General features: G+C 44.4%; 1 protein-coding gene across 1 annotated transcript in view; it reads left to right on the top strand.

Annotated features, from left to right (window-relative positions):
* LOC106562885 (DENN domain-containing protein 1A) overlaps positions 1–25,086 on the top strand; it is a 273,596-nt gene that overhangs the window by 212,864 nt on the left and 35,646 nt on the right. Inside the window, exons 14-19 of the mRNA XM_082958057.1 lie at positions 16,103–16,204; positions 16,343–16,430; positions 16,981–17,021; positions 17,264–17,335; positions 17,513–17,569; positions 18,219–19,424. Of these exons, the coding sequence (XP_082814183.1) occupies positions 16,103–16,204; positions 16,343–16,430; positions 16,981–17,021; positions 17,264–17,335; positions 17,513–17,569; positions 18,219–18,437 (579 nt within the window). The 3' untranslated portion in view covers positions 18,438–19,424. The remainder of the gene's footprint in view (positions 1–16,102; positions 16,205–16,342; positions 16,431–16,980; positions 17,022–17,263; positions 17,336–17,512; positions 17,570–18,218; positions 19,425–25,086) is intronic.

Below are 25,086 nucleotides of genomic sequence, written 5' to 3'. Positions count from 1 at the left end.
GTAATGATATGTCCCAGACCTTTCTGTATGTGCTGTGGTCCATTCTGTGCCTCTCTCTCTCTCTCTCTCTCTCTCTCTCTCTCTCTCTCTCTCTCTCTCTCTCTCTCTCTCTCTCTCTCTCTCTCTCTCTCTCTCTCTCTCTCTCTCTCTCTCTCTCTCTCTCTCTCTCTCTCTCTCTCTCTCTCTCTCTCTCTCTCTCTCTCTCTCTCTATATATATATATATATATATATATATATATATATATATATATATATATATATATATATATATATGTATATATATTGGCCAAACCCCCGCCCCCCCCAAAAAAAACAATGTTGTAAAAGAAAATGTAGCAGCTAAAAACCACCATATATAGCTATAGTGCAAATCACATGCAACAACTGGACGAAGTGCAGGCAAATATTTTCTAATATTCCTTCCAGGTGGAGCTTCAGTATGAAACAGGTTTGTTTGTGCGTCAATATCACTAAAAGTGTTCTTTTTTTGTCCTCAACATAAATCATTCAAAATTGTATATAAAATATACAAGGATCCTTATGTGTGTATTCCTTAGAAGCATACTGACATAGACTTCAAAGTATATTTTATACTTTTTAGACTATTTTATTTAAGTGGAAGGAGGCACTTTTCAATGTCCCAGGTGCTGCTCAATCAACTTCAACGAGAACAATTAGGAATGAAATTATACATTTAAAAAAATATTTACACATTTTCAAATTTTCTTCATTAAATGTTATCTTATTTATAGTCTTTTTATGTTAAATGCTGCACCTTTTATAAGAATATATACTATTTTCTGTATGTCCTTAAAGTCGTTGTCCACCCTGTTACATTGTGGTTACTGGCACTTTAAGAAAATATATATTGTCTACAATGACATCACAAACAGGAAATGATGTCACTTCCAAGGCGGGAAAATAACTGTGGTTAGCCTGGTGAGTATCTAGATTTCATACTATTTACATTTTCATCATGACATGTTGGTGATGTGGGAAAGCATAACATGTCTACCTGTTAAGCAAGAATACAAAAGACGTTAATCGAATTTCATAATTTCTAAATATATTTGTTAAACAATGCAAATTCCTTTTGGCAGACATTATCCTAGCTTCATCACGATCACTTGGAGCATAGTTGCTAATTTTACCTCAAAATGTCCACCCTATTATTGTCCACCCTGTTATCCATGTACACGTAACAGGGTGGACATGCACTCAACAGGGTGGACAAATGGATATTTTGCAGTAATGTGTTGCAAAATATGTGATTTTGTTCATAAATTGTATTACATAATTACAGGATATATACAGTGAGGGGAAAAAGTATTTGATCACCTGCTGATTTTGTACGTTTGCCCACTGACAAAGAAATGATCAGTCTATAATTTTATGGTAGGTTTATTTGAACAGTGAGAGAATAACAACAACAAAAAATTCAAAAATGTTATAAAATGATTTGCATTTTAATGAGGGAAGTATTTGCAAAACATGACTCTGCAAAACATGACTTAGTAGTTGGTGGCAAAACCCTTGTTGGCAATCACAGAGGTCAGACGTTTCTTGTAGTTGGCCACCAGGTTTGCACACATCTCAAGAGGGATTTTGTCCCACTCCTCTTTGCAGATCTTCTCCAAGTCATTAAGGTTTCGAGGCTGACGTTTGGCAACTCGAACCTTCAGCTCCCTCCACAGATTTTCTATGGGATTAAGGTCTGGAGACTGGCTAGGCCACTCCAGGACCTTAATGTGCTTCTTCTTGAGCCACTCCTTTGTTGCCTTGGCCGTGTGTTTTGGGTCATTGTAATGCTGGAATACCCATCCACGACCCATTTTCAATGCCCTGGCTGAGGGAAGGAGGTTCTCACCCAAGATTTGACGGTACATGGCCCCATCCATCGTCCCTTTGATGCGGTGAAGTTGTCCTGTCCCCTTAGCAGAAAAACACCCCCAAAGCATAATGTTTCAACCTCCATGTTTGACAGTGGGGATGATGTGCTTGGGGTCATAGGCAGCATTCCTCCTCCTCCAAACACGGCCAGTTGAGTTGATGCCAAAGAGCTCCATTTTGGTCTCATCTGACCACAACACTTTCACCCAGTTGTCCTCTGAATCATTCAGATGTTCATTGGCAAACTTCAGATGGGCATGTATATGTGCTTTCTTGAGCAGGGGGACCTTGCGGGCGCTGCAGGTTTAAAATGATAGACTGATCATTTCTTTGTCATTGGGCAAACGTACAAAATCAACAGGTGGATCAAATACTTTTTCCCTCACTGTAGCATGTATAGTATTTAAAGAATAAATACATATCAGTTGCATCAGGTCTTCCTGAAGGAATGGCACCTCCTCTTAGTGCAGCTGAAAGACAGCGGCAATACAGAGAATGAAGTAAAGTTGACCCAGAAAGAAGGAGAGAGTATCTAGAGAAAGAGAGGGAGAAATGGAGGAAAGATGGAGAGACAGGGAAGAAGGCAATAGCTCAACTCTGTGACAGAGTGCAGTGTGCAGAAAGGAAGAAATGGAGAGATTCAAAAAGCCAGGGCCAAGGCTAGTGCGTTGCTGCAGTCCCAAACACCCCCCTCAACTCCTGAAAATCAGCCTGGGCCTTCAAGGTTAGAATATGCTTAAGATAAGGCATTTAAGATTATTAGTTGCTAAACTTTCTACTAACTCTAACCGTAATTCCGAACCATAACCCATAATCCTAATCCCGATCTACTAACCCTTATCCTTAACTTTATCTCTGACTCTACCCCTAGAATCCTAACCATGCATTTAATGTGTTTTAGGCAATGCCAGCAAGGGGAACGCATTAGAAAAAAACCACACAGAAGACTCCAAAAAGAGATAGAGCATTTAAAATCTGAAGTGGCAAAGGAGAGGAAAAAAATGAAAAAATACAGGAAGAGGTATGCAACGATTAGGGGAGAACAGGCATCTGTATCGCCTCATTCAACAGTCAAAGCATTGCTGAGACGTCAGAATGTGACATAACCTATTAAGAGGGCTCTTGTCTTTCAAACATCTCTCATTAAAGATATCAAAACAAAATACAGAAATGCAAGGAATCAGAAGAACAAGCAAATCATTGCGAAAGTGACCCCTGTGAATATACTGAAGAAGTATAAACTTCAGAAGATGGTGTTGGGCTTTTCAAATAATGAGAGCGAAGTTGGAAGGGGACCTTTGCTCTTTTGTGACGAGGAAGGGAAGGAGAACAGAAACAGAAATAAAAAGGAAAGTGAAGGATTTCTTTCTCCGTGATGATGTAAGTAGTATAACGACCGGACACAAACAAACCATGACACGACTAAAGAACAAAATGCAGAAGAGGCTTCTGACTGACACAATGAAAAAATCTGCACAGGAAATTCCTGCCTGAGGAACTAGGTCAGTTGTCCTATACCTCCTTCTGCTACCTCAGACCATTTTGGGTTGTTACGCCCAATGACACTGATCGTGAAACTTGTCAGTGCAAAACCCATGAGAATTTACAGTTCATGGCAAATTCTCTTCACAGCCTTGGGCTTTTGTCCACCAAAAACCTTGAGGACATAGTCGACTCAAGTATGTGTAACCTGAAATCGAAGCTATGTGCTTATGGTGAATGTAAGGATTGCTTACTCACCACCCATCCAACTTTAAAACCTCCTGGGAATGTAGAAGTTCTTCTGACATAATGGACCTTGGAGAAGATCCAAAAAGATGTAGAGAAGTGCTCCATGATAACCGTGGAGAGGGAGGTCACAATAACAGGAACTGAACTGGTCAGTCAGTTTCAAGATAGGCACGTTAAGTTTTAGGCAACACATCTTTAATACCAAGTGGCAATACAGGGCCTATAGCGAGCTTAGGGAGAGTCTGAAGAACAATGGGTGCTTGCTGCACATTGACTTCAGCGAAAACTATTCATGCAAATACAGTCAAGAGATCCAGTCCGTGCATTTTGGAGGATCTCACCAGCAAGCCACTCTCCACACTGGAGTGCACTACACTGCTGCAGACCAACCACCAATTGCTTTTTGCTCCATTTCACCATCACAGAGTCATGATCCACCTGCCATTTGGGCCCACCTTGATCCGGTTCTTGCCATGTTGAAGCAGAAGTACCCTGAAGTCAGCCAGCTTAATTTCTTTAATGACGGGCCGGCTACACAATACAAGCAAAAAGGGAACTTCTACCTGCTTGCCACAGAACCACACAAACAAGGCTTTCAAGAGATCAACTGGAATTTCTTTGAGGCCAGCCACGGAAAGGGGCACCAGATGGTATTGGAGATGCTCTTAAGAGATCTGCTGATAGAGCAGTGCACCATGGAAAGGATATCCCAGGCCCTGTACAATGTCCTAAAGGGTCTTAAAACTCCTTTGTGGAGATGTTCTTCATTACTGAGAGTGATGTTGAGGCAAGAGCAGAAGTAACCCTCCTTCCTCCCCATACACACATACAGTACATACATTTATCTTGTACAGTAGTTGATTGAGTATTGAAATGTATATGGTGTTTGTTACTCTTTATATCTTATCATATGCTATCATATCATATGCTAACATAACATTCAGGTGAAGTACATGCACCGGAATGGCATCAACATATTCTTCTGGCCAAGTCCAAAGGAAGATATTTGTTGGTACTTTGATGGACAGATAATTTGTCTGATGCCAGAGCCACTGGCTGTCAATAAATGCTCTTTGCAGAGGGAAGAATCCACCTGGAAGTATGTGGAAGAGCATTTGGGGTGAAAGGGGGGAGCGAGGGAGGGGGAGAGGAAGATAGGGACAGGAATGTGTTTTAATGCTAATTCCAATGATTTTGTACATGCAATGTATTTTTGTATTGTTGTTTTCACAATGAATATGTAACTAAATAGCAGTTCCAATGTTGTTACTACATGTATTACTATGTAGATATCTATTCAGCGTTCAGTATTCAGGTTTCAGGGTTTAATTTATGTTCTGTCCCGTTATAGTTGTCCACCCTGTTATACCTTGGTCCACCCTGTTATCTTGGCATCTTTTTCAAATTAATTCAGTTACATTGTCAAATATCAAGAATTTGTGTAATGTATTTTAAAGAGTAAGACACGGCCAACACCACACAATTATAAACTTGGATAAAATATAATTGATACCTGTCTCAATTTAGAAAGATGTAAAATGTTGCATGTTCCAAATGTTTTGTGATATTGACCCTTGTGTCTGTCTGTGTGGCGCGCACATGCCATTAATATTGTCTGTTCAATGTCTCATAAAGCTGTGATTGAGAATATCGACTGACTTTTATTCTTATTCTTTTTGAAAGCAGCAACTTTTGGACACCTTAGGCTATTGCAATATTTGGGAAATAGGCTACATTTCAACATTTCTACATGGTTTCTTCACAGGGGGAATCCACATTTATGAACAGAACACAATAATGTTTCTTTAGTTCTGCCACAATAAATTATAACTTGAGTACTCAAATAATTTTTTGTAGCTATTTTTAGAACACAAGGCCAGAATATGTGTGCACATATAGTGGTGGAAAAAGTACCCAATTCTCAAACTTGAGTAAAAGTAAAGATACCTTAATATAAAATGACTCAAGCAAAAGTGAGTCACCCAGTAAAATACTACTTGAGTAAAAGTAAAAGTATATGGTTTTAAATATACTTAAGTATCAAAAATACATGTAACGCTAAAATATACTTAATTATCAAAAGTGAATGTATAAATCATTTAAAATTCCTTATATTTAGCAAACCAGACTCCACAATTAATAATTTTTATTAAAATGTATTGATAGCCAGGGGCACACTCCAACAAGACATATTTACAAAAGAAGCATTTGTGTTTAGTGAGTCCGCCAGATTAGAAACAGTTGGGATCTTCTCTTAATAAGTGTGTGAATTGGAATTCAGTGTGTGAATTTTCCTGTTCTGCTATTAGGCATTTGAAATTTAATGAGTACTTTTGGATGTCAGGAAAAATGGATGGAGTAAAAAGTACATAATTTTCTTTCGGAATGTAGTGGAGTAAAAGTTGTCAAAAACATAAATAGTACTGAAGTTGTACTTTTACAGTATTTTCACTTAAGTACTTTACACCACTGCACATTGTGACCTGATTCAGGAAACTAGGTGTATGTCGCAAGTCATGACTTCACAGGAGAGCTGTTTGAACATAACATTTTTTGGTCAGAAATGCCTTCTGGAACATGTGAACTTTCATGTGCCTTAATAACAAACTTGTATGCCATCTGTAAACACGAATAACATTTTTAAATTATGAGCCTAGTTGGTTTAGTCACAGAAAAAGTCAGCAACCTTCCCGCTAGCCATGATCGGCTGAGATAATGAGTGGGCTGGACATGCCAAGAGATTCGTTCGGATTGGTCTGCCATGTAGCACGCTTCTGTGGCTTTTTTCAAAGATATCACGTAGTAGAACTGCATATGTGTTGCTCTCCACTTTCTGGAGGACCGAGTTTTGAAATCAGTGGAATTAAAGTATGATAGCTAAGGAGATGGAGAAATTCTGGCGTTTGATTGCAAATATGCAGATGGGGTCGAAAAGAGAAAACACAGAAAGAAGGCTGTTGTATAAAACACCTGTCTCCGGAGTTCATCTTCAAACTAAGGGCAACCATGACAAAGAGGGAGAAGCGTCCATCCATGTATACGGGTAAGAGAGTCTAGCTAGCTACATTTTCAGATATTACACATTTCTAATTTTGTCAGTCGTTTTCATTTCAAGTTAAAGTGTACTGTTAGCTAGCTAGCTAATGTTAGCTGGCTTGCTAGTTAGCTAACATTACATGTATGATCTGTGTAGTAATATTATTCGTATCTCAGAACCATTTGCATTGCTAGTTATAGCCTGATGTTAGCTAGCTAACATTGAACCTAGTTGGTTAGATACCTGCAGATTCTTGCAGGGTAGTAACGTTATGAATTGGGATTATGGTTAATTGTTTAGCTAGCGAGCTGTCTAAAGAAAAGACTCCACTAGGCAAGTCACTATTTCAATAGAATATTTATGATGTTTAGCACCGCGACAACTGTCGATAGACGTAGCTTATAAATTCGCTCTGGCTATCTACTCCGATTTCAGAGCATGCTCGCCTGAATGTGCGAGAGTGTAGAATAACTGATGAATTGACGAACGCTCAACACCCGTTGAATATGGCGGGTGCCAGTAAACGTTTGCAAAAAAGCGTATTTAAATTGTTGCCAGCAGCACAGTTGCAGTCACCAATGCTCTGGATAACATAAAAACTGCCTAGCCAGCTCTGCTAGGGCGAGTAAAATGGTCAGAGTGAGCTGTTCTCTCATTTTTGTCTGGAAGTAGCTAGCAATCTAGCCAACGTTAGCCAGTTAGCTTGTGTGCTTGCCTGCTGTTGGGTCAGAACGCTCGGATCAACCCTACTTTTCGGCCAGAGTGTCCAGTGTGCACTCTGAACGCCCCTGAGAGCAAAACACTCTGAATTTACGAATGTCCAATCTGACAACACTCTGAGTTTACGAACGCCCAGATTAAATTTACGGACACACTCGTAGTATAAGCCAGCCTTTAGTCTGGAAATCTTCGTTTTTTTAGTACATAGCCTCACATGTGAATCCTTAAAGAGATGGGTGGGGCTAAAGCTTAAAAAGGTGTGAATTATGCTGAATGGGTGTAAACAAAGAGGGGCCCGCCAGTAGGTACCAAAAGATTCAAGGGCCATTTCTCAAAAGTGAGGTTACAAGTTTATCAACTTTCAAAGCAGAATTACTTTCCCATTTGTCCTCAGCTGTAGCGTGATATACAATTTTCTAGCTCTGAGTCTCTACTTTTATCCAATGTAAAAAACACAATGTCAAATTTTGCTACATCAGACCGAAACGAGCCGGTCGGTCACATTATTGGTCATTCAAAGTTTATTTTTACTTGGGAAATAGGATTACTGTGCGGGACTTAAAAAAACCCCACATGTATCTTAAACATACCTTTAGAAAATGTGTGCTGTTTCCTCATTGAGGAGGATGTCATTCTCCTGAGGAGAATGAGCTGGCCATTAAAGTACTTAATTAAAAAATTTTGGGAAGGAAAACAATTTTATGCATATTGTGATTTAATTATTTGTAATATTTTATAGAAATCTGAAAACATTGGACAGTTACCTTTTTAAATTGAAGGTCTTCTCTCTGCCTCAAGGCAACATGTTTAGAATTGCAGGATATTAGCTTTAAAGATGCAACAACAAAACATTTCTCTGACCCATGGCAAAATGTGTAGAATTGCAGGAAATTTACTTGAAAAATTCAACATTTTGAGAGGAGGGCCTTTGAAATCTTCCTTCCCAGGGCCCGAGAATACGTTTGTCCAGCCATGCGCTGTCGAAGTCATGGTAAAACTCATGGTACTCATGGTATGCTATTTTTATGTGTTCTGATTAAGAGGGGGTCCCTGGTGAATTTGCTATCACAAAACAGCTGTTTTGTTTGAGAAAATGTTTGAGAACTACTGGTCTAGTTCCTCTCCTGCTGTCTGTTGACTTACACAGCACTGCCATCTAGAGGTGAAAATAGGTTTTCAGGCTCTACCACTAAATAAAGGACTATCATTATTGCATTTACTGTAGTTTTGTTTCCAATTCATCTTAATTTATCAAAAGTTGGGGTTGATGGCAGGATGGATATGGGAGGTGACATCTGTCCTCTTTCTGTTTACCTGTCCTTGTTCTGTACAGTGGGGGAAAAAAGTATTTGATCCCCTGCTGATTTTGTACGTTTGCCCACTGACAAAGAAATGATCAGTCTATAATTTTATGGTAGGTTTATTTGAACAGTGAGAGAATAACAACAACAAAAAATTCAAAAATGTTATAAAATGATTTGCATTTTAATGAGGGAAGTAAGTATTTGACCCCTCTGCCAAACATGACTTAGTAGTTGGTGGCAAAACCCTTGTTGGTAATCACAGAGGTCAGACGTTTCTTGTAGTTGGCCACCAGGTTTGCACACATCTCAGGAGGGATTTTGTCCCACTCCTCTTTGCAGATCTTCTCCAAGTCATTAAGGTTTCGAGGCTGACGTTTGGCAACTCGAACCTTCAGCTCCCTCCACAGATATTCTATGGGATTGTAACGGCTGTCTGTAAGAGGGACCCAAGGTGCAGCAGAGGATGTGTTCATCATTAGAGTTTTAATTCAAATAAACAAGAGAACAGTACAAAATGAACAAAAAACGACAGCAAACAGTCCTGTGAGGAAAATACTCAAACAGAAACAATTACCCACAAACCCCAGTGACAAACAACTCCTACATATGTGACTCCCAATCAGGAACAGCGATTCCCAGCTGTTCCTGATCAGGAGTCACAAGACACACACCAGACTGCCACGTCCTGACCCCCAACCTACTACACCAGCTCCATCTGCTGGTCAGGACGTGACAGTACCCCCCCCCCCTCAAGGTGCAGACCCCGGAATGCACCTAACCACAACAACAAAAAACCACCAACAAACAAAATCCCCAACAAAACCCTTAAACAGTAACCCTAAACAATAAGGGAGGGAAGGGAGGGTGGCTGCCGTCAACGACGGCACTGTGCTACACCCTCCCTCCCCAACCCACCTATCCTGGAGGCGGCTCAGGCTCTGGCCGTTCCAGGCAGTCGGGGCAGTCTGGCAGCTCGGGGCAGTCTGGGCAGTCTGGCAGCTCGGGACAGTCTGGGCAGTCCGGGGCAGTCTGGCCACTCCGGCAGCTCGGGGCAGTCTGGCCACTCCGGCAGCTCGGGGCAGTCTGGCCACTCCGGCAGCTCGGGGCAGTCTGGCCACTCCGGCAGTTCGGCGCAGTCTGGCCACTCCGGCAGTTCGGCGCAGTCTGGCCACTCCGGCAGTTCGGCGCAGTCTGGCCACTCCGGCAGTTCGGCGCAGTCTGACCTCTCTGGCGACTGTTGACTGGCGGGCAGCTCTGGCGACTGTTGACTGGCGGGCAGCTCTGACGACTGTTGACTGGCGGGCAGCTCTGACGACTGTTGACTGGCGGGCAGCTCTGACGACTGTTGACTGGCGGGCAGCTCTGACGACTGTTGACTGGCGGGCAGCTCTGACGACTGTTGACTGGCGGGCAGCTCTGATGACGACTGTTGACTGGCGGGCAGCTCTGATGACGACTGTTGACTGGCGGGCAGCTCTGATGACGACTGTTGACTGGCGGGCAGCTCTGATGACGACTGTTGACTGGCGGGCAGCTCTGATGACGACTGTTGACTGGCGGGCAGCTCTGATGACGACTGTTGACTGGCGGGCAGCTCTGATGACGACTGTTGACAGGCGGGCAGCTCTGATGACGACTGTTGACTGGCGGGCAGCTCTGATGACGACTGTTGACTGGCGGGCAGCTCTGATGACGACTGTTGACTGGCGGGCAGCTCTGATGACGACTGTTGACTGGCGGGCAGCTCTGATGACGACTGTTGACTGGCGGGCAGCTCTGATGACGACTGTTGACTGGCGGGCAGCTCTGATGACGACTGTTGACTGGCGGGCAGCTCTGATGACGACTGTTGACTGGCGGGCAGCTCTGATGACGACTGTTGACTGGCGAGGCTGGGTTGACACACTAGACTCCTGGTGCGTGGTGCTGGTACTGGGCGTACCAGATTGCGAACACGCACCTCCATGCTAGTGCGGGGAGCTGGCCTGGGGCTCCATTCTTGCCCCGCAAAACTCCCCTTGTGCCCCCCCCTAAAAAATTATTGGGGGTGCCTCCCGGTCTCCCTTACCTTGCCAGCCTTCTTCCGCTGCTTGGTCCTTTGTTGGTGGGTAATTCTGTAACGGCTGTCTGTAAGAGGGACCCAAGGTGCAGCAGAGGATGTGTTCATCATTAGAGTTTTAATTCAAATAAACAAGAGAACACTACAAAATGAACAAAAAACGACAGCAAACAGTCCTGTGAGGAAAATACTCAAACAGAAACAATTACCCACAAACCCCAGTGACAAACAACTCCTACATATGTGACTCCCAATCAGGAACAGCGATTCCCAGCTGTTCCTGATCAGGAGTCACAAGACACACACCAGACTGCAACGTCCTGACCCCCAACCTACTACACCAGCTCCATCTGCTGGTCAGGACGTGACAGTACCCCCCCCCCCCCCCCTCAAGGTGCAGACCCCGGAATGCACCTAACCACAACAACAACAAACCACCAATGAACAAAATCCCCAACAAAACCCTTAAACAGTAACCCTAAACAATAAGGGAGGGAAGGGAGGGTGGCTGCCGTCAACGACGGCACTGTGCTACACCCTCCCTCCCCAACCCACCTATCCTGGAGGCGGCTCAGGCTCTGGCCGTTCCAGGCAGTCGGGGCAGTCTGGCAGCTCGGGGCAGTCTGGGCAGTCTGGCAGCTCGGGACAGTCTGGGCAGTCCAGGGCAGTCTGGCCACTCCGGCAGCTCGGGGCAGTCTGGCCACTCCGGCAGCTCGGGGCAGTCTGGCCACTCCGGCAGCTCGGGGCAGTCTGGCCACTCCGGCAGTTCGGCGCAGTCTGGCCACTCCGGCAGTTCGGCGCAGTCTGGCCACTCCGGCAGTTCGGCGCAGTCTGGCCACTCCGGCAGTTCGGCGCAGTCTGACCTCTCTGGCGACTGTTGACTGGCGGGCAGCTCTGGCGACTGTTGACTGGCGGGCAGCTCTGACGACTGTTGACTGGCGGGCAGCTCTGACGACTGTTGACTGGCGGGCAGCTCTGACGACTGTTGACTGGCGGGCAGCTCTGACGACTGTTGACTGGCGGGCAGCTCTGACGACTGTTGACTGGCGGGCAGCTCTGATGACGACTGTTGACTGGCGGGCAGCTCTGATGACGACTGTTGACTGGCGGGCAGCTCTGATGACGACTGTTGACTGGCGGGCAGCTCTGATGACGACTGTTGACTGGCGGGCAGCTCTGATGACGACTGTTGACTGGCGGGCAGCTCTGATGACGACTGTTGACTGGCGGGCAGCTCTGATGACGACTGTTGACAGGCGGGCAGCTCTGATGACGACTGTTGACTGGCGGGCAGCTCTGATGACGACTGTTGACTGGCGGGCAGCTCTGATGACGACTGTTGACTGGCGGGCAGCTCTGATGACGACTGTTGACTGGCGGGCAGCTCTGATGACGACTGTTGACTGGCGGGCAGCTCTGATGACGACTGTTGACTGGCGGGCAGCTCTGATGACGACTGTTGACTGGCGGGCAGCTCTGATGACGACTGTTGACTGGCGGGCAGCTCTGATGACGACTGTTGACTGGCGAGGCTGGGTTGACACACTAGACTCCTGGTGCGTGGTGCTGGTACTGGGCGTACCAGATTGCGAACACGCACCTCCATGCTAGTGCGGGGAGCTGGCCTGGGGCTCCATTCTTGCCCCGCAAAACTCCCCTTGTGCCCCCCCCTAAAAAATTATTGGGGGTGCCTCCCGGTCTCCCTTACCTTGCCAGCCTTCTTCCGCTGCTTGGTCCTTTGTTGGTGGGTAATTCTGTAACGGCTGTCTGTAAGAGGGACCCAAGGTGCAGCAGAGGATGTGTTCATCATTAGAGTTTTAATTCAAATAAACAAGAGAACACTACAAAATGAACAAAAAACGACAGCAAACAGTCCTGTGAGGAAAATACTCAAACAGAAACAATTACCCACAAACCCCAGTGACAAACAACTCCTACATATGTGACTCCCAATCAGGAACAGCGATTCCCAGCTGTTCCTGATCAGGAGTCACAAGACACACACCAGACTGCCACGTCCTGACCCCCAACCTACTACACCAGCTCCATCTGCTGGTCAGGACGTGACAGTACCCCCCCCCCCCTCAAGGTGCAGACCCCGGAATGCACCTAACCACAACAACAAAAAACCACCAACAAACAAAATCCCCAACAAAACCCTTAAACAGTAACCCTAAACAATAAGGGAGGGAAGGGAGGGTGGCTGCCGTCAACGACGGCACTGTGCTACACCCTCCCTCCCCAACCCACCTATCCTGGAGGCGGCTCAGGCTCTGGCCGTTCCAGGCAGTCGGGGCAGTCTGGCAGCTCGGGGCAGTCTGGGCAGTCTGGCAGCTCGGGACAGTCTGGGCAGTCCGGGGCAGTCTGGCCACTCCGGCAGCTCGGGGCAGTCTGGCCACTCCGGCAGCTCGGGGCAGTCTGGCCACTCCGGCAGCTCGGGGCAGTCTGGCCACTCCGGCAGCTCGGGGCAGTCTGGCCACTCCGGCAGTTCGGCGCAGTCTGGCCACTCCGGCAGTTCGGCGCAGTCTGGCCACTCCGGCAGTTCGGCGCAGTCTGGCCACTCCGGCAGTTCGGCACAGTCTGACCTCTCTGGCGACTGTTGACTGGCGGGCAGCTCTGGCGACTGTTGACTGGCGGGCAGCTCTGACGACTGTTGACTGGCGGGCAGCTCTGACGACTGTTGACTGGCGGGCAGCTCTGACGACTGTTGACTGGCGGGCAGCTCTGACGACTGTTGACTGGCGGGCAGCTCTGATGACGACTGTTGACTGGCGGGCAGCTCTGATGACGACTGTTGACTGGCGGGCAGCTCTGATGACGACTGTTGACTGGCGGGCAGCTCTGATGACGACTGTTGACTGGCGGGCAGCTCTGATGACGACTGTTGACTGGCGGGCAGCTCTGATGACGACTGTTGACTGGCGGGCAGCTCTGATGACGACTGTTGACTGGCGGGCAGCTCTGATGACGACTGTTGACTGGCGGGCAGCTCTGATGACGACTGTTGACTGGCGGGCAGCTCTGATGACGACTGTTGACTGGCGGGCAGCTCTGATGACGACTGTTGACTGGCGGGCAGCTCTGATGACGACTGTTGACTGGCGAGGCTGGGTTGACACACTAGACTCCTGGTGCGTGGTGCTGGTACTGGGCGTACCAGATTGCGAACACGCACCTCCATGCTAGTGCGGGGAGCTGGCCTGGGGCTCCATTCTTGCCCCGCAAAACTCCCCTTGTGCCCCCCCCTAAAAAAATTATTGGGGGTGCCTCCCGGTCTCCCTTACCTTGCCAGCCTTCTTCCGCTGCTTGGTCCTTTGTTGGTGGGTAATTCTGTAACGGCTGTCTGTAAGAGGGACCCAAGGTGCAGCAGAGGATGTGTTCATCATTAGAGTTTTAATTCAAATAAACAAGAGAACACTACAAAATGAACAAAAAACGACAGCAAACTGTCCTGTGAGGAAAATACTCAAACAGAAACAATTACCCACAAACCCCAGTGACAAACAACTCCTACATATGTGACTCCCAATCAGGAACAACGATTCCCAGCTGTTCCTGATCAGGAGTCACAAGACACACACCAGACTGCCACGTCCTGACCCCCAAACTACTACACCAGCTCCATCTGCTGGTCAGGACGTGACAGGGATTAAGGTCTGGAGACTGGCTAGGCCACTCCAGGACCTTAATGTGCTTCTTCTTGAGCCACTCCTTTGTTGCCTTGGCCGTGTGTTTTGGGTCATTGTCATGCTGGAATACCCATCCACGACCCATTTTCAATGCCCTGGCTGAGGGAAGGAGGTTCTCACCCAAGATTTGACAGTACATGGCCCCGTCCATCGTCCCTTTGATGCGGTGAAGTTGTCCTGTCCCCTTAGCAGAAAAACACCCCCAAAGCATAATGTTTCCACCTCCATGTTTGATGGTGGAGATGGTGTTCTTGGGGTCATAGGCAGCATTCCTCCTCCTCCAAACATGTTGAGTTGATGTCAAAGAGCTCCATTTTAGTCTCATCTGACCACAACACTTTCACCAGTTGTCCTCTGAGTCATTCAGATGTTCATTGGCAGACTTCAGATGGGCCTGTATATGTATTCTTGAGCAGGGGGACCTTGGGGGCGCTGCAGGATTTCAGTCCTTCACGGCGTAGTGTGTCACCAATTGTTTTCTTGGTGACTATGGTCCCAGCTGCCATGAGATCATTGACAAGATCCTCCCGTGTAGTTCTGGGCTGATTCCTCACCGTTCTCATGATCATTGCAACTCCACGAGGTGAGATCTTGCATAGAGCCACAGGCCGAGGGATCACAGTTATTTTGTGTTTCTTCCATTTGCGAATAATCGCACCAAATGTTGTCACCTTCTCACCAAGCTGCTTGGCGATGGTCTTGTAGCCCATTCCAGCTTTGTGTAGGTCTACAATCTTGTCCCTGACATCCTTGGAGAGCTCTTTGGGCTTGGCCATGGTGGATAGTTTGGAATTGGATTGATTGATTGCTTCTGTGGACAGGTGTCTTTTATACAGGTAACAAGCTGCAGTTAGGAGCACTCCCTTTAAGAGTGTGCTCCTAATCTCAGCTCGTTACCTGTATAAAAGAAACCTGGGAGCCAGAAATCTTTCTGATTGAGAGGGGGTCAAATACTTATTTCCCTCATTAAAATGCAAATCAATTTATAACATTTTTGACATGCTTTTTTCTGGATATTTTTGTTGTTATTCTGTCTCTCACTGTTCAAATGAACCAACCATTAAAATTATAGACTGATCCTTTCTTTGTCAGTGGGCAAACGTACAAAATCAGCAGGGGATCAAATACTTTTTTCCCCCACTGTATATCTTATTTTGTATTGTTTATTTTTTTACCTATAACTCTGGGTCTTTTTGTATCTGTCAGCTATTTTATGTTTATATAGTAATTGTATACTTTTCTACAAAGTACCTATACACTTTCTGGTGTGTGTTCAATAATTTGGGCTCCCGAGTGGCGCAGCGGTCTAAGGCACTGCATCTCAGTGCTAGAGGCATCACTACAGACCCTGGTTCAATTCCAGGCTGTATCACAACCGGCCATGATTGGGAGTCCCATAATAGGGTGGCAAACAGTTGGCCCAGCATTGTCTGGATTAAGGTTTGGCTGGGGTAGGCCGTCATTGTAAATAAGAATTTGTTCTTAACTGCCTTGCCTAGTTTAATTTTAATAAAGGTAAAACAATTATAATATTTCAGCAAGATATCTCTAGATATGTCAAACACAGACTTTCGTAATGGTCATTGTAAAAATACATAGATTGGCAAACCATATCCAGGATGCCACCAGATCTACTTCCTTCTGATTGTTCCATGTTTTGTGTACCTTCAGGGAGAGCCAATCACGTTCAGTGAGGAGGTCTTCGTGACCCACCGATCCAGTGCCATGAGACAGTTCCTGCAGAACGCCATCCAGCTGCAGCTCTTCAAACAGGTACACACACACATACACGATAACAGGTACACAGAATAAGTGTGATGCAATAGAATAAGTACATCACATTTGCCTACATTAATCAATGAAAGAAACATTCCATGTATAACTGGGATAAACCTTTCTCCCTCTCTGTAGTTCATCGATGGCCGCTTGGACCTTCTGAATGCCGGTGAGGGCTTCAGGGATATTTTCGAGGATGAGATCAACATGGGAGAGTATGCAGGTGTGTTCAACACACATTGAATACAACCATATAAAACATTTCTACTAGTTAATTTCACTTGGTCTCAAAGCACGCTTACCACAAACCACGGTCGTGTTCAATACGCAAGAAACTGTAGTCAGTGTCTTGAAACTGAGGTAGGCTACGTCTTGAAACAGCGTCTTGAAACTGGTCCAACAAGAATGCTCATTGACGTTCTCCGTTTTGAAATTACACATTTTTCAAGCCTACTGACCACAAACCAGTTACTGCAGTGGGGGTGTCAATGGCCCTAATGCTAACCCATGTCCCATGGCTAACCTATATAGAATGCCCACTGTGTTAAGGCATTGACCTTTCACCACAGGAGGCTGGTGGCACGTTAATTGGGGAGGCTCGTGGCAATGGCTGGAGCGGAATAAGTGTAATGTATCAAATACATCAAACACATGGTTTCCATGTGTTTGATGCGATTCCATTTGCTCCGTTACGGACATTATTGTGAGCCGTTCTCCCCTCATGAGCCTCCTGTGCCTTTCACTGTGACCTCACCTCTGTGTTAACTCCACAGGCAGCGACAAGAACTACCACCAGTGGCTATTCACTGTCAAGGTAGGTCTTCAAAGACAAGTGCTGCATTTTAACTGACTAACTTTCATGCTGTTCAAATTATACATGTTTTTTTTTTTTTTTTTGCACATTCATGCTAATAGTTCAAACTTGTTGGATTTTCATTAAACAACCCATCTCCCTATGAGCACAAGAAGTTGAAACGTATTTTTGGTTGTGCTCTCTGGGCTACCACTGTTGTTGGGGTACAACCGTGCCGCTAACAATGGTTTTGTCTCTAACAGAAAGGGGGCGGAGCTATCTTCAACACAGTGAGGACCAAGGCTAACCCTGCCATGAAAACGGTCTATAAGTTTGTAAGTGTCCTCCTATCATGACTATTACACCATGACAATCCCAGAATATTTCACTACTGTTCACTTAGTCTCATATTGATGCCACTTTAAAGGTAGACTCTACAAGGTGACTCCCTACATCAACAACAACAGAAACAAAATCTGTTTAGTAAACCCTTCTGTGTTTTTCCTCTAAAGGCTAAAGATCATGCCAGGATGGGGATAAAGGAAGTCAAGAGCCGGCTAAAACAAAAGGTACGTAGTGTTCAGTGTTTGGGTTTTGTTAAATTTGATCGAAATAAAATTGAAATTTGTCTTTGACCCAAATCACAGGCTGAATAATAACTTTACAGAACACAACTGTCGCACACACACATGCACAAGCAGACACGCATGCAAACACACAGACACACGCTGCCACTCAATGGGCGAAATTATTCACTCACTGGTGGTTTTTCCTCTCCCACACCAGGCTGTCACTCACTCTTCCCTCCACTGTGTGTTCACCTTTCAAACTAACCCTCTGTTGACCTCTCAACCTGACCCTCTTTACTCCTGCCGCAATTCTGCTCCTTCAAATCTCTCTTTTTTTCCTCCTTTTAATGCTCACTCCAGTGCACTCACTCACTCTCTTTTCAGGCTCGCTCACTCACTCAAACTCTTTTTCCATATCTGGCCCTATTCTGTTCCTTAAATCATTTTTATTTGTCCTATTTTTACCCTCCTTTGGCCGTCCACTTCCCCCATACCCCTCACCTATGCCCCCCTGGCACTGATCCCCCCTCCACTATAGCCCTGTAGGGCCTCCTCCCTCCACCTCCCCCTTTCCCTCCACAGAGACCATTACCACCACTACCCCCTCTGGCCATGCCAACCTCCTCCGTCTTATTCTTCCCCTCTCCAGGAGCTGGCAGAGAATGGCTACTCCTCGACAGCAGACACAGGTGGCACAGGAGCGGGTACCGGGGAGGAAGACACTACGGCCGGGTCGCCCCCCTCCGCTGGCAGGAAGGACAGTGCCCGCACCTGGGATGAACGGCAGCCCATCACGGCGCACTTTGGACGGGTAGCCCGAGAGGGACGGGAGGGAGGGAAGGAAGGAAGGGGGGGGATGAGTTTCTGAGGTCTCTGAGGATGTGATGGGGTGTCCTCCTTATGCTACTGTGCTGTCTGTTCTATCATTCCCTCTATCATTCCCTCACTGTCACTATCACTCTGTCATTGTCATTCCGTCTCTGTCATTCCATCTCTTCTGTTCCACTCATTCCTTGTCATTTGTCATGTTGTTTCACACGCTTTGTCTCCACTCCAGTCTTATCTGTCATTGTTCCTTTCCTTTCTTTGTTCCTGCTTTTCATCTCTGCCTTGCACATGTCTTTGTTCAGTTTATCTAGTATGAAATCACATGGACATTTCTAAAAGTAATAATAATAACATTGGTTCTCAGTTACACCACTCCACTAATTATTGTCTAGCAACCCTAAGCTGAAGTGAAATAAAGCATAACATTATACAGTCGACCTCCAAAACATAGAGTACTATTAAAGCTATAGAAAAGGAGAGAGAAAAAATACTTGTTTAAGACACGCCAAGAGAGAAGAGAGAAGTGAAACAATGTCTTTCAGGTGTTGCTCCCAGCACCATCCATCCATCCATCTCTCATTCCTCTCATTAAAACGCTGCGTAATTAGGACACACACACGTCCTCTCTCTCTCCCTTACACACACACACACACACACACACACACACACACACACACACACACACACACACACACACACACACATGCATACACATCAGGACAACGTTCTGGAAAGACGTTGTGATTGGCAATGGGGATGCAGTGTCAATTACCTGATACTTTGTAAGAGGAAGGCCTAGCTACAACTGTTGTCATGAAGGAAGATATTGTGGTGGCTCATTTGTGTGCATATGGTGTGCAGTTGATGTTGTGGTGTCTATGTGTGTGCATCTTTGTGTGTGTGTATACATCATCATGTCCTTCCATTGCTATGTGTGTGTGACCCTTGGGTGTCTCTGGTGCAGCCCCTCCGAGCCCCTCCCCCTCGACCCCATCCTCCCAGGCTCCAGAGCGGCAACTCGCAGCCCGTGAGTACCTCCCCCCTCTACCTCATCTCTGGCCTTGGCACCTGAAGTTTGTGGTTAGGAGTGTGTGTATGTGTGTGTGCGTGCGTGTGTGTGTGTGCAAGGTCAATGACTGGCATACTGTCTAACTATGTGCTGTGGATATGTCCCATCTTTCAGACTGTTCTCTCAGACATACAGGATGACCTTTGTCTTAACATTACATTGACTGGCGAGACTAATCCACACGCATTCATTATCCTGAAACTTTCTTCTGTTTGAGTGTGTGTGTATTACCCCCTTTGAGTGTGTGCATGCGTGTCCACGTATGTTTATACCTATGTGTGCACGTACGCATGCGCGCACCTGCGTTACTGCGTGTTGTGGGTTTGCCATGTCCACCAACCACTGGCACACAGCTTTTTTAACAGTTACTAAACCTCATAGCTGCTGGACGGGGATATTGGACATTTAACCAGGGTTTAATGTCCAATGACTGACACTACTTTATTAACAAAAACGATGGAATTCGTAAGACTTTTTCATGCACAATACATGTTCAGCGGACCCACTTATCATATGGGATGCCTTTTAATGTGCGTTTAGAGGCCATTCAATTACATTTTCATCCCAAACACAAAAAAAGTTATTGGTCTACAGAGAATAGACTTGAAATAGAAAATCTAATATTACACGCCAATGGAGTTGATGAATGTACTACAAAAGCACTGAATAATCTACACGCAAAACAAAAGAAGTTTGAGGAACTTATTTATGAAAGAATGGGTTTTCATACTCAAAAAATTGGATGGATAAGAGCAATGTTTTTCCTAAACCTTCAATATAGAAACGCAACCAAATATATAGTTTTACAAACTATGGAGAAATCCTTTTCTCACCAAAGGAGATTTTGAAAGAGGAAGTAAAATATTTTAACAAAGGTTCCTCCAACCTCACTTGACGATGAGTTTTGTGATATCCATCTCCCCCAAAATCATGTTAAACTATACTGAACAAAAATATAAACGCAACATGTAACAGTTTCAAGGATTTTACTGAATTACAGTTCATATGAGAAATTAGTCAATTGAAATACATTCACCTGTGTAATGATCTATTTCACATGACTGGAAATACAGATATGCATCTGCTGGTCACAGATACCGTAAAAAAGACCAGTCAGTATCTGGTGTGACCCCCATTTGCCTCATGCGGTGTGACACATCTCCTTTGCATAGAGTTGATCAGGCTGTTGATTGTGGCCTGTGGAATGTGGTCCTACTCCTCTTCAATGGCTGTGCAAAGTTGCTGGATTTTGACGGGAACTGGGACACGCTGTCGTACACATCGATCCAGAGCATCCCAAACATGCTCAATGGGTGACATGTCTGGTGAGGATGCAATCCATGGAAGAACTGAGACATTTTCAGCTTCTAAGAATTGTGTACAGATCCTTGTGACATGCATTTGTCGTGTCTTTGGCTATGCCGGATTAAGTGATATGACATGCTATTCTATAAAATAATTTCTCTGTAATAATATTACCTGATTAAGCTTATCAGGTAAATAATTAACTAGAAAGTCGGGGCACCATGAAAGAATGTTTATAGAGCTTCCGAATAAACTCTTAAAGACCTAGTAATCTTTTACCTCAATAGCCGTCAATATTTAATTGTCACTTTATTTAGTCTCATCTAAAAGTTGTAAATTCTTGGTTATCTTCACGAACCCTGGCTAAAAAGTTGAATCAGCAGTACAAAATTTGGTTGAATTATTTATTTACTAAATACCTAACTAATCACACAGAATTACATATACACAGAATGAATCATACATTGATGGACCTGGTGAACGGAGCCAATATAGCGGCTGGTTACACAAAGAAAAGGGGTAGGGTTTGAGTGAAAAAGCGGGAAGACTGAGGAACAAAGGGAGACGCTATGTTATCGTAAATACAGTATCTTATGCATTCTAAATTACCACCCATTTGGAAAAGGAAAATGCAATAAACATTTATTCTGAGCTGCGCTTCAATCGGTTGGTCTTAGTTGGGAGGCCGGGTTGTCCGATGGTAGAATGGATACTTGGTAGTACCGTCGTCTTGTGGTAGACAGATACTCTGTCCGTCCTCTCCTAGCCCACATCTACAGTTGCTGCGCTAACGCGACGGCTAGGAAGTATCACTTCTTTAGTGAATAAGAGTTCAAAGTTCATACCAAGTTGCCATGCTATATGCTCATGCTATATTCTGGCTGGTATTGTCGAAATTCATCCTTCCGGGGTGTAGGTCGTCACCTTAACATTGAAATTCGATGCAAATTTTGTTAGGTTCTTACTGATGTTGGCTTAGTTCTGTAGGTGGTCTTTGTCCTTTCAACGTGGGGACTGCCAGTCCGCACGTCCTTGGAACAGGTTATTATCTGAGCCCTTTTAACGTAGGACCGTCGCCCTAACGTCCTCGGAACAGAAGGTTACATTTTCGTCAAGGGTCTTATATAGGATTGGGAGAGAGGGCCGTGTTTCATAGTTTACAACCACTGTCTGTTCACATGGGCGGGGCAACTGAGTTGGCAGAGTTTACTCTATGACAAACCGTACTCTCATTAAGAAGCTAAATTACATTTAATCTTTTCACAAATAGTTTCATATTTAAACATTTCAATTGCACAACAATTCCATGTGAATCTGATAACTAGAATGTGTAGACTTTCCAAGATACAGTTTATGTCATCCTATCATCAGTAATCATGTCTCAGACGCCAACTGAACTGACATCATATTCATTAAGTCCCAATGCATATTTTCAACTGGTTGGATTACCGAAATATGGTTCCGTTTCCCATCTTTTGATGTCACCAGACTCTCTCTCAATGTTAACGAAGGGATTTTCAATAGTCACATCAGTAGAGAGAGGAAAAAGGGGAAAGGTATTTATGGGGGTCATAAACCTCCCCCCTCAGGCCAACGTCATGACACATTATCATGCTGAAACATGAGGTGATCTCGTCACGTTATCTCTGTGCATTCAAATTGCCATTGATAAATTGCAATTGTGTTCGTTGTCCATAGCTTATGCCTGCCCATACCATAATGCCACCGCCACCATGGGGCATGCTGTTCACAATATTGACATCCGAAAACAGCTCGCCCACACAACGCCGGGGCGGCAGATAGCCTAGTGGTTAGAGCGTTGGACTAGTAACCGGAAGGTTGCAAGATTGAATCCCCGAGCTGACAAGGTCAAAATCTGTCATTCTGCCCCTGAACAAGGCAGTTAACCCACTGTTCCTAGGCTGTCATTGAAAATAAGAATTTGTTCTTAACTGACTTGCCTACTTAAATAAAGGAAAAATAAGTTGTGAGGCTGGTTAGATGTACTGCCAAATTCTTTAAAACGACGTTGGAGGCGACTTATGGTAAGAGCTCTGGTGGACATTACTGCAGTCAGCTCCCTCAAAACTTGAGACATCTGTGGCGTTGTGTGACAAAACTGCACATTTTAGAGTGGCCTTTTATTGTTCCCAGCACAAGATGCACCTGTGTAATGATCATGCTGTTTAATCAGCTTTTTGATATGCCACACCTGTCAGGGGGATGGATTATCTTGGCAGAGGAGAAATGCTCACTAACAGGGATATAAACAAATGTGTGCACATTTGAGAGAAATAAGCTTTTTTGGCATATGGAAAATTTCTGGAATATTTTATTTAATGCTCATGAAACATGGGACCAACACTTTACATTTTGCTTTTATATTGTTGTTCATTATATCTGTGACACAAAATAAAATCTTGTGAAGGCCTAATTACACAAGACAAACTATGGTTGGCAATCGATTCCTTTCAGACGAAGAAAACCCCTGGCCTCAATGGCATTCCAATAGAGATGTATCAAACGTTTATGAACTACTGAAAAATTCATTACTATCCTGGTTTAATGACTTGTATATAAATGGTAGGCACGTCAAACATTCAGCATGCTGCAAATACTCTATGGATGCCTGGTTAAATTGTGCTTATGATGCTTTTTTTATCTCTAAATGGTAAACTATTGAGAGATATACACTAAACGTGGCAGTTCTTGACACAAACTGGTATGCCTGGCACCTACTACCATACCCCGTTCAAAGGCACTTAAATATTTTGTCTTGCCCATTCACTCTCTGAATGGCACACATACGGAATCCATGTCTCAATGGTCTCAAGGCTTAACAATCCATCTCCTCCTCCTCCCCGGCAAGTAGCCTAGTGGTTAGAGCATTGGGCCAGTAACAAAAGGTTGCTAGATTGAATCCCTGAGCTGACAAGGTAAAAATCTGTCGTTCTGCCCCTGAACAAGGCAGTTAACCCAGTTAGCACGTATACGCAAGGCCGTCATTGTAAATAAGAATTTGTTCTTAACTGAAATTGCCTAGTTAAATAAAGGTTATTTTTTACTGATTTGAAGTGGATTTAACAAGTTGACATCAATAACGGATCATAGCTTTCACCTGGATTCAACTGGTCAGTCTATGTCATGGAAAGAGCAGGTGTTCATTATGTTTTGTACACTCAGTGTATGTGATTATTGAAAAAATGTGTGAGTTTGCTTCATTTACTATCACCTTAAATTAAGATAATGAATCATTTTTCCATATCTAATGAATGTATATAACACTACTTTCCATGATGTGGACAGTATATGTCACTACATTACACAAGCTCTACGTTTTGACCACACCAATTTAAAAAAATGTTTTTACTTCAGATTTGTGGTGGTAGTATAAAAGTCTATAGTGAACACGATGACACAAGATCAATTGCTTAAAACATATCAATATCTTTGGTTTTGTTCTGTTGATTTTGTCATACATGCTGGGGGTCGTAGGACTTAGAACGCAGGTATCATTGGCACCGATAATTCAGGGTGGTCTCTTTTATAAAAGTAACTGTCCACACAATAATACACTGATTAGACAGTCTAACTGTCGCTTAAATAGAAGCCAACCGTTTTCACTGTTGATATCATATGACAGGTTGAAGTTAAGTTGAAGTTGAAGTTAACAGAAACAGTGTTTGGTTCCTTTGTTTCGTGATGGTAGCCTCCCAATATCAACATCTGCCATTTCAAAATATAGATATAAGCCTTCTACAAGTTCTCATCTAACCAACCATTTATAGGTTATTCCAAGTTTTTGTGTGGCCTTTGAATAGTGTTAGTTTAAACAGCGCAACACCCCAAACATTTGCTCCCTGTTCTATTGATTTAGTGTGATATCCATGGAAGGGATTAACAAAAAAACTGTTACACTTACCGTGTTGGTGACCCACTTGAATCAAAATGCAACACTTCAAAATGTAGCTAGCTGTCTTCTACAAATTGGCCTCTAACAAGTGATGTACACATTATTCCCAGATTCTTTGTGGTTTTTTAGCTGTGTTAGATTATAAGGTGCTAGTTTATTTATTTTTTATGTGTATAGATTTTAGTATATCACAAACTGTTTCTGCATATTGATTATTGATTTGGACACTTTAAAACTGTGTTTTGACATTGGGCTATTTATCAATATGTCTTGTCAACAGGAAGCAGTGACAGCATTCTTTTCAATTTAAGTTTTAGGAATAATGATGGGACTTTCACCATACATTTTCAATGGTATTGTACTTAATCAGTTAAAACTGCTGAATGAGTCCAAAAATGGGCT

The sequence above is a fragment of the Salmo salar genome, chromosome 11 (genome assembly GCF_965601325.2).
Source record: "Salmo salar chromosome 11, fSalSal1, whole genome shotgun sequence".
In the NCBI taxonomy this organism is placed as follows: Eukaryota; Metazoa; Chordata; class Actinopteri; order Salmoniformes; family Salmonidae; genus Salmo; species Salmo salar.
The sequence above is the reverse complement of the archived record's forward strand: the minus strand, read 5'-3'. Positions and strand labels throughout refer to the sequence as shown.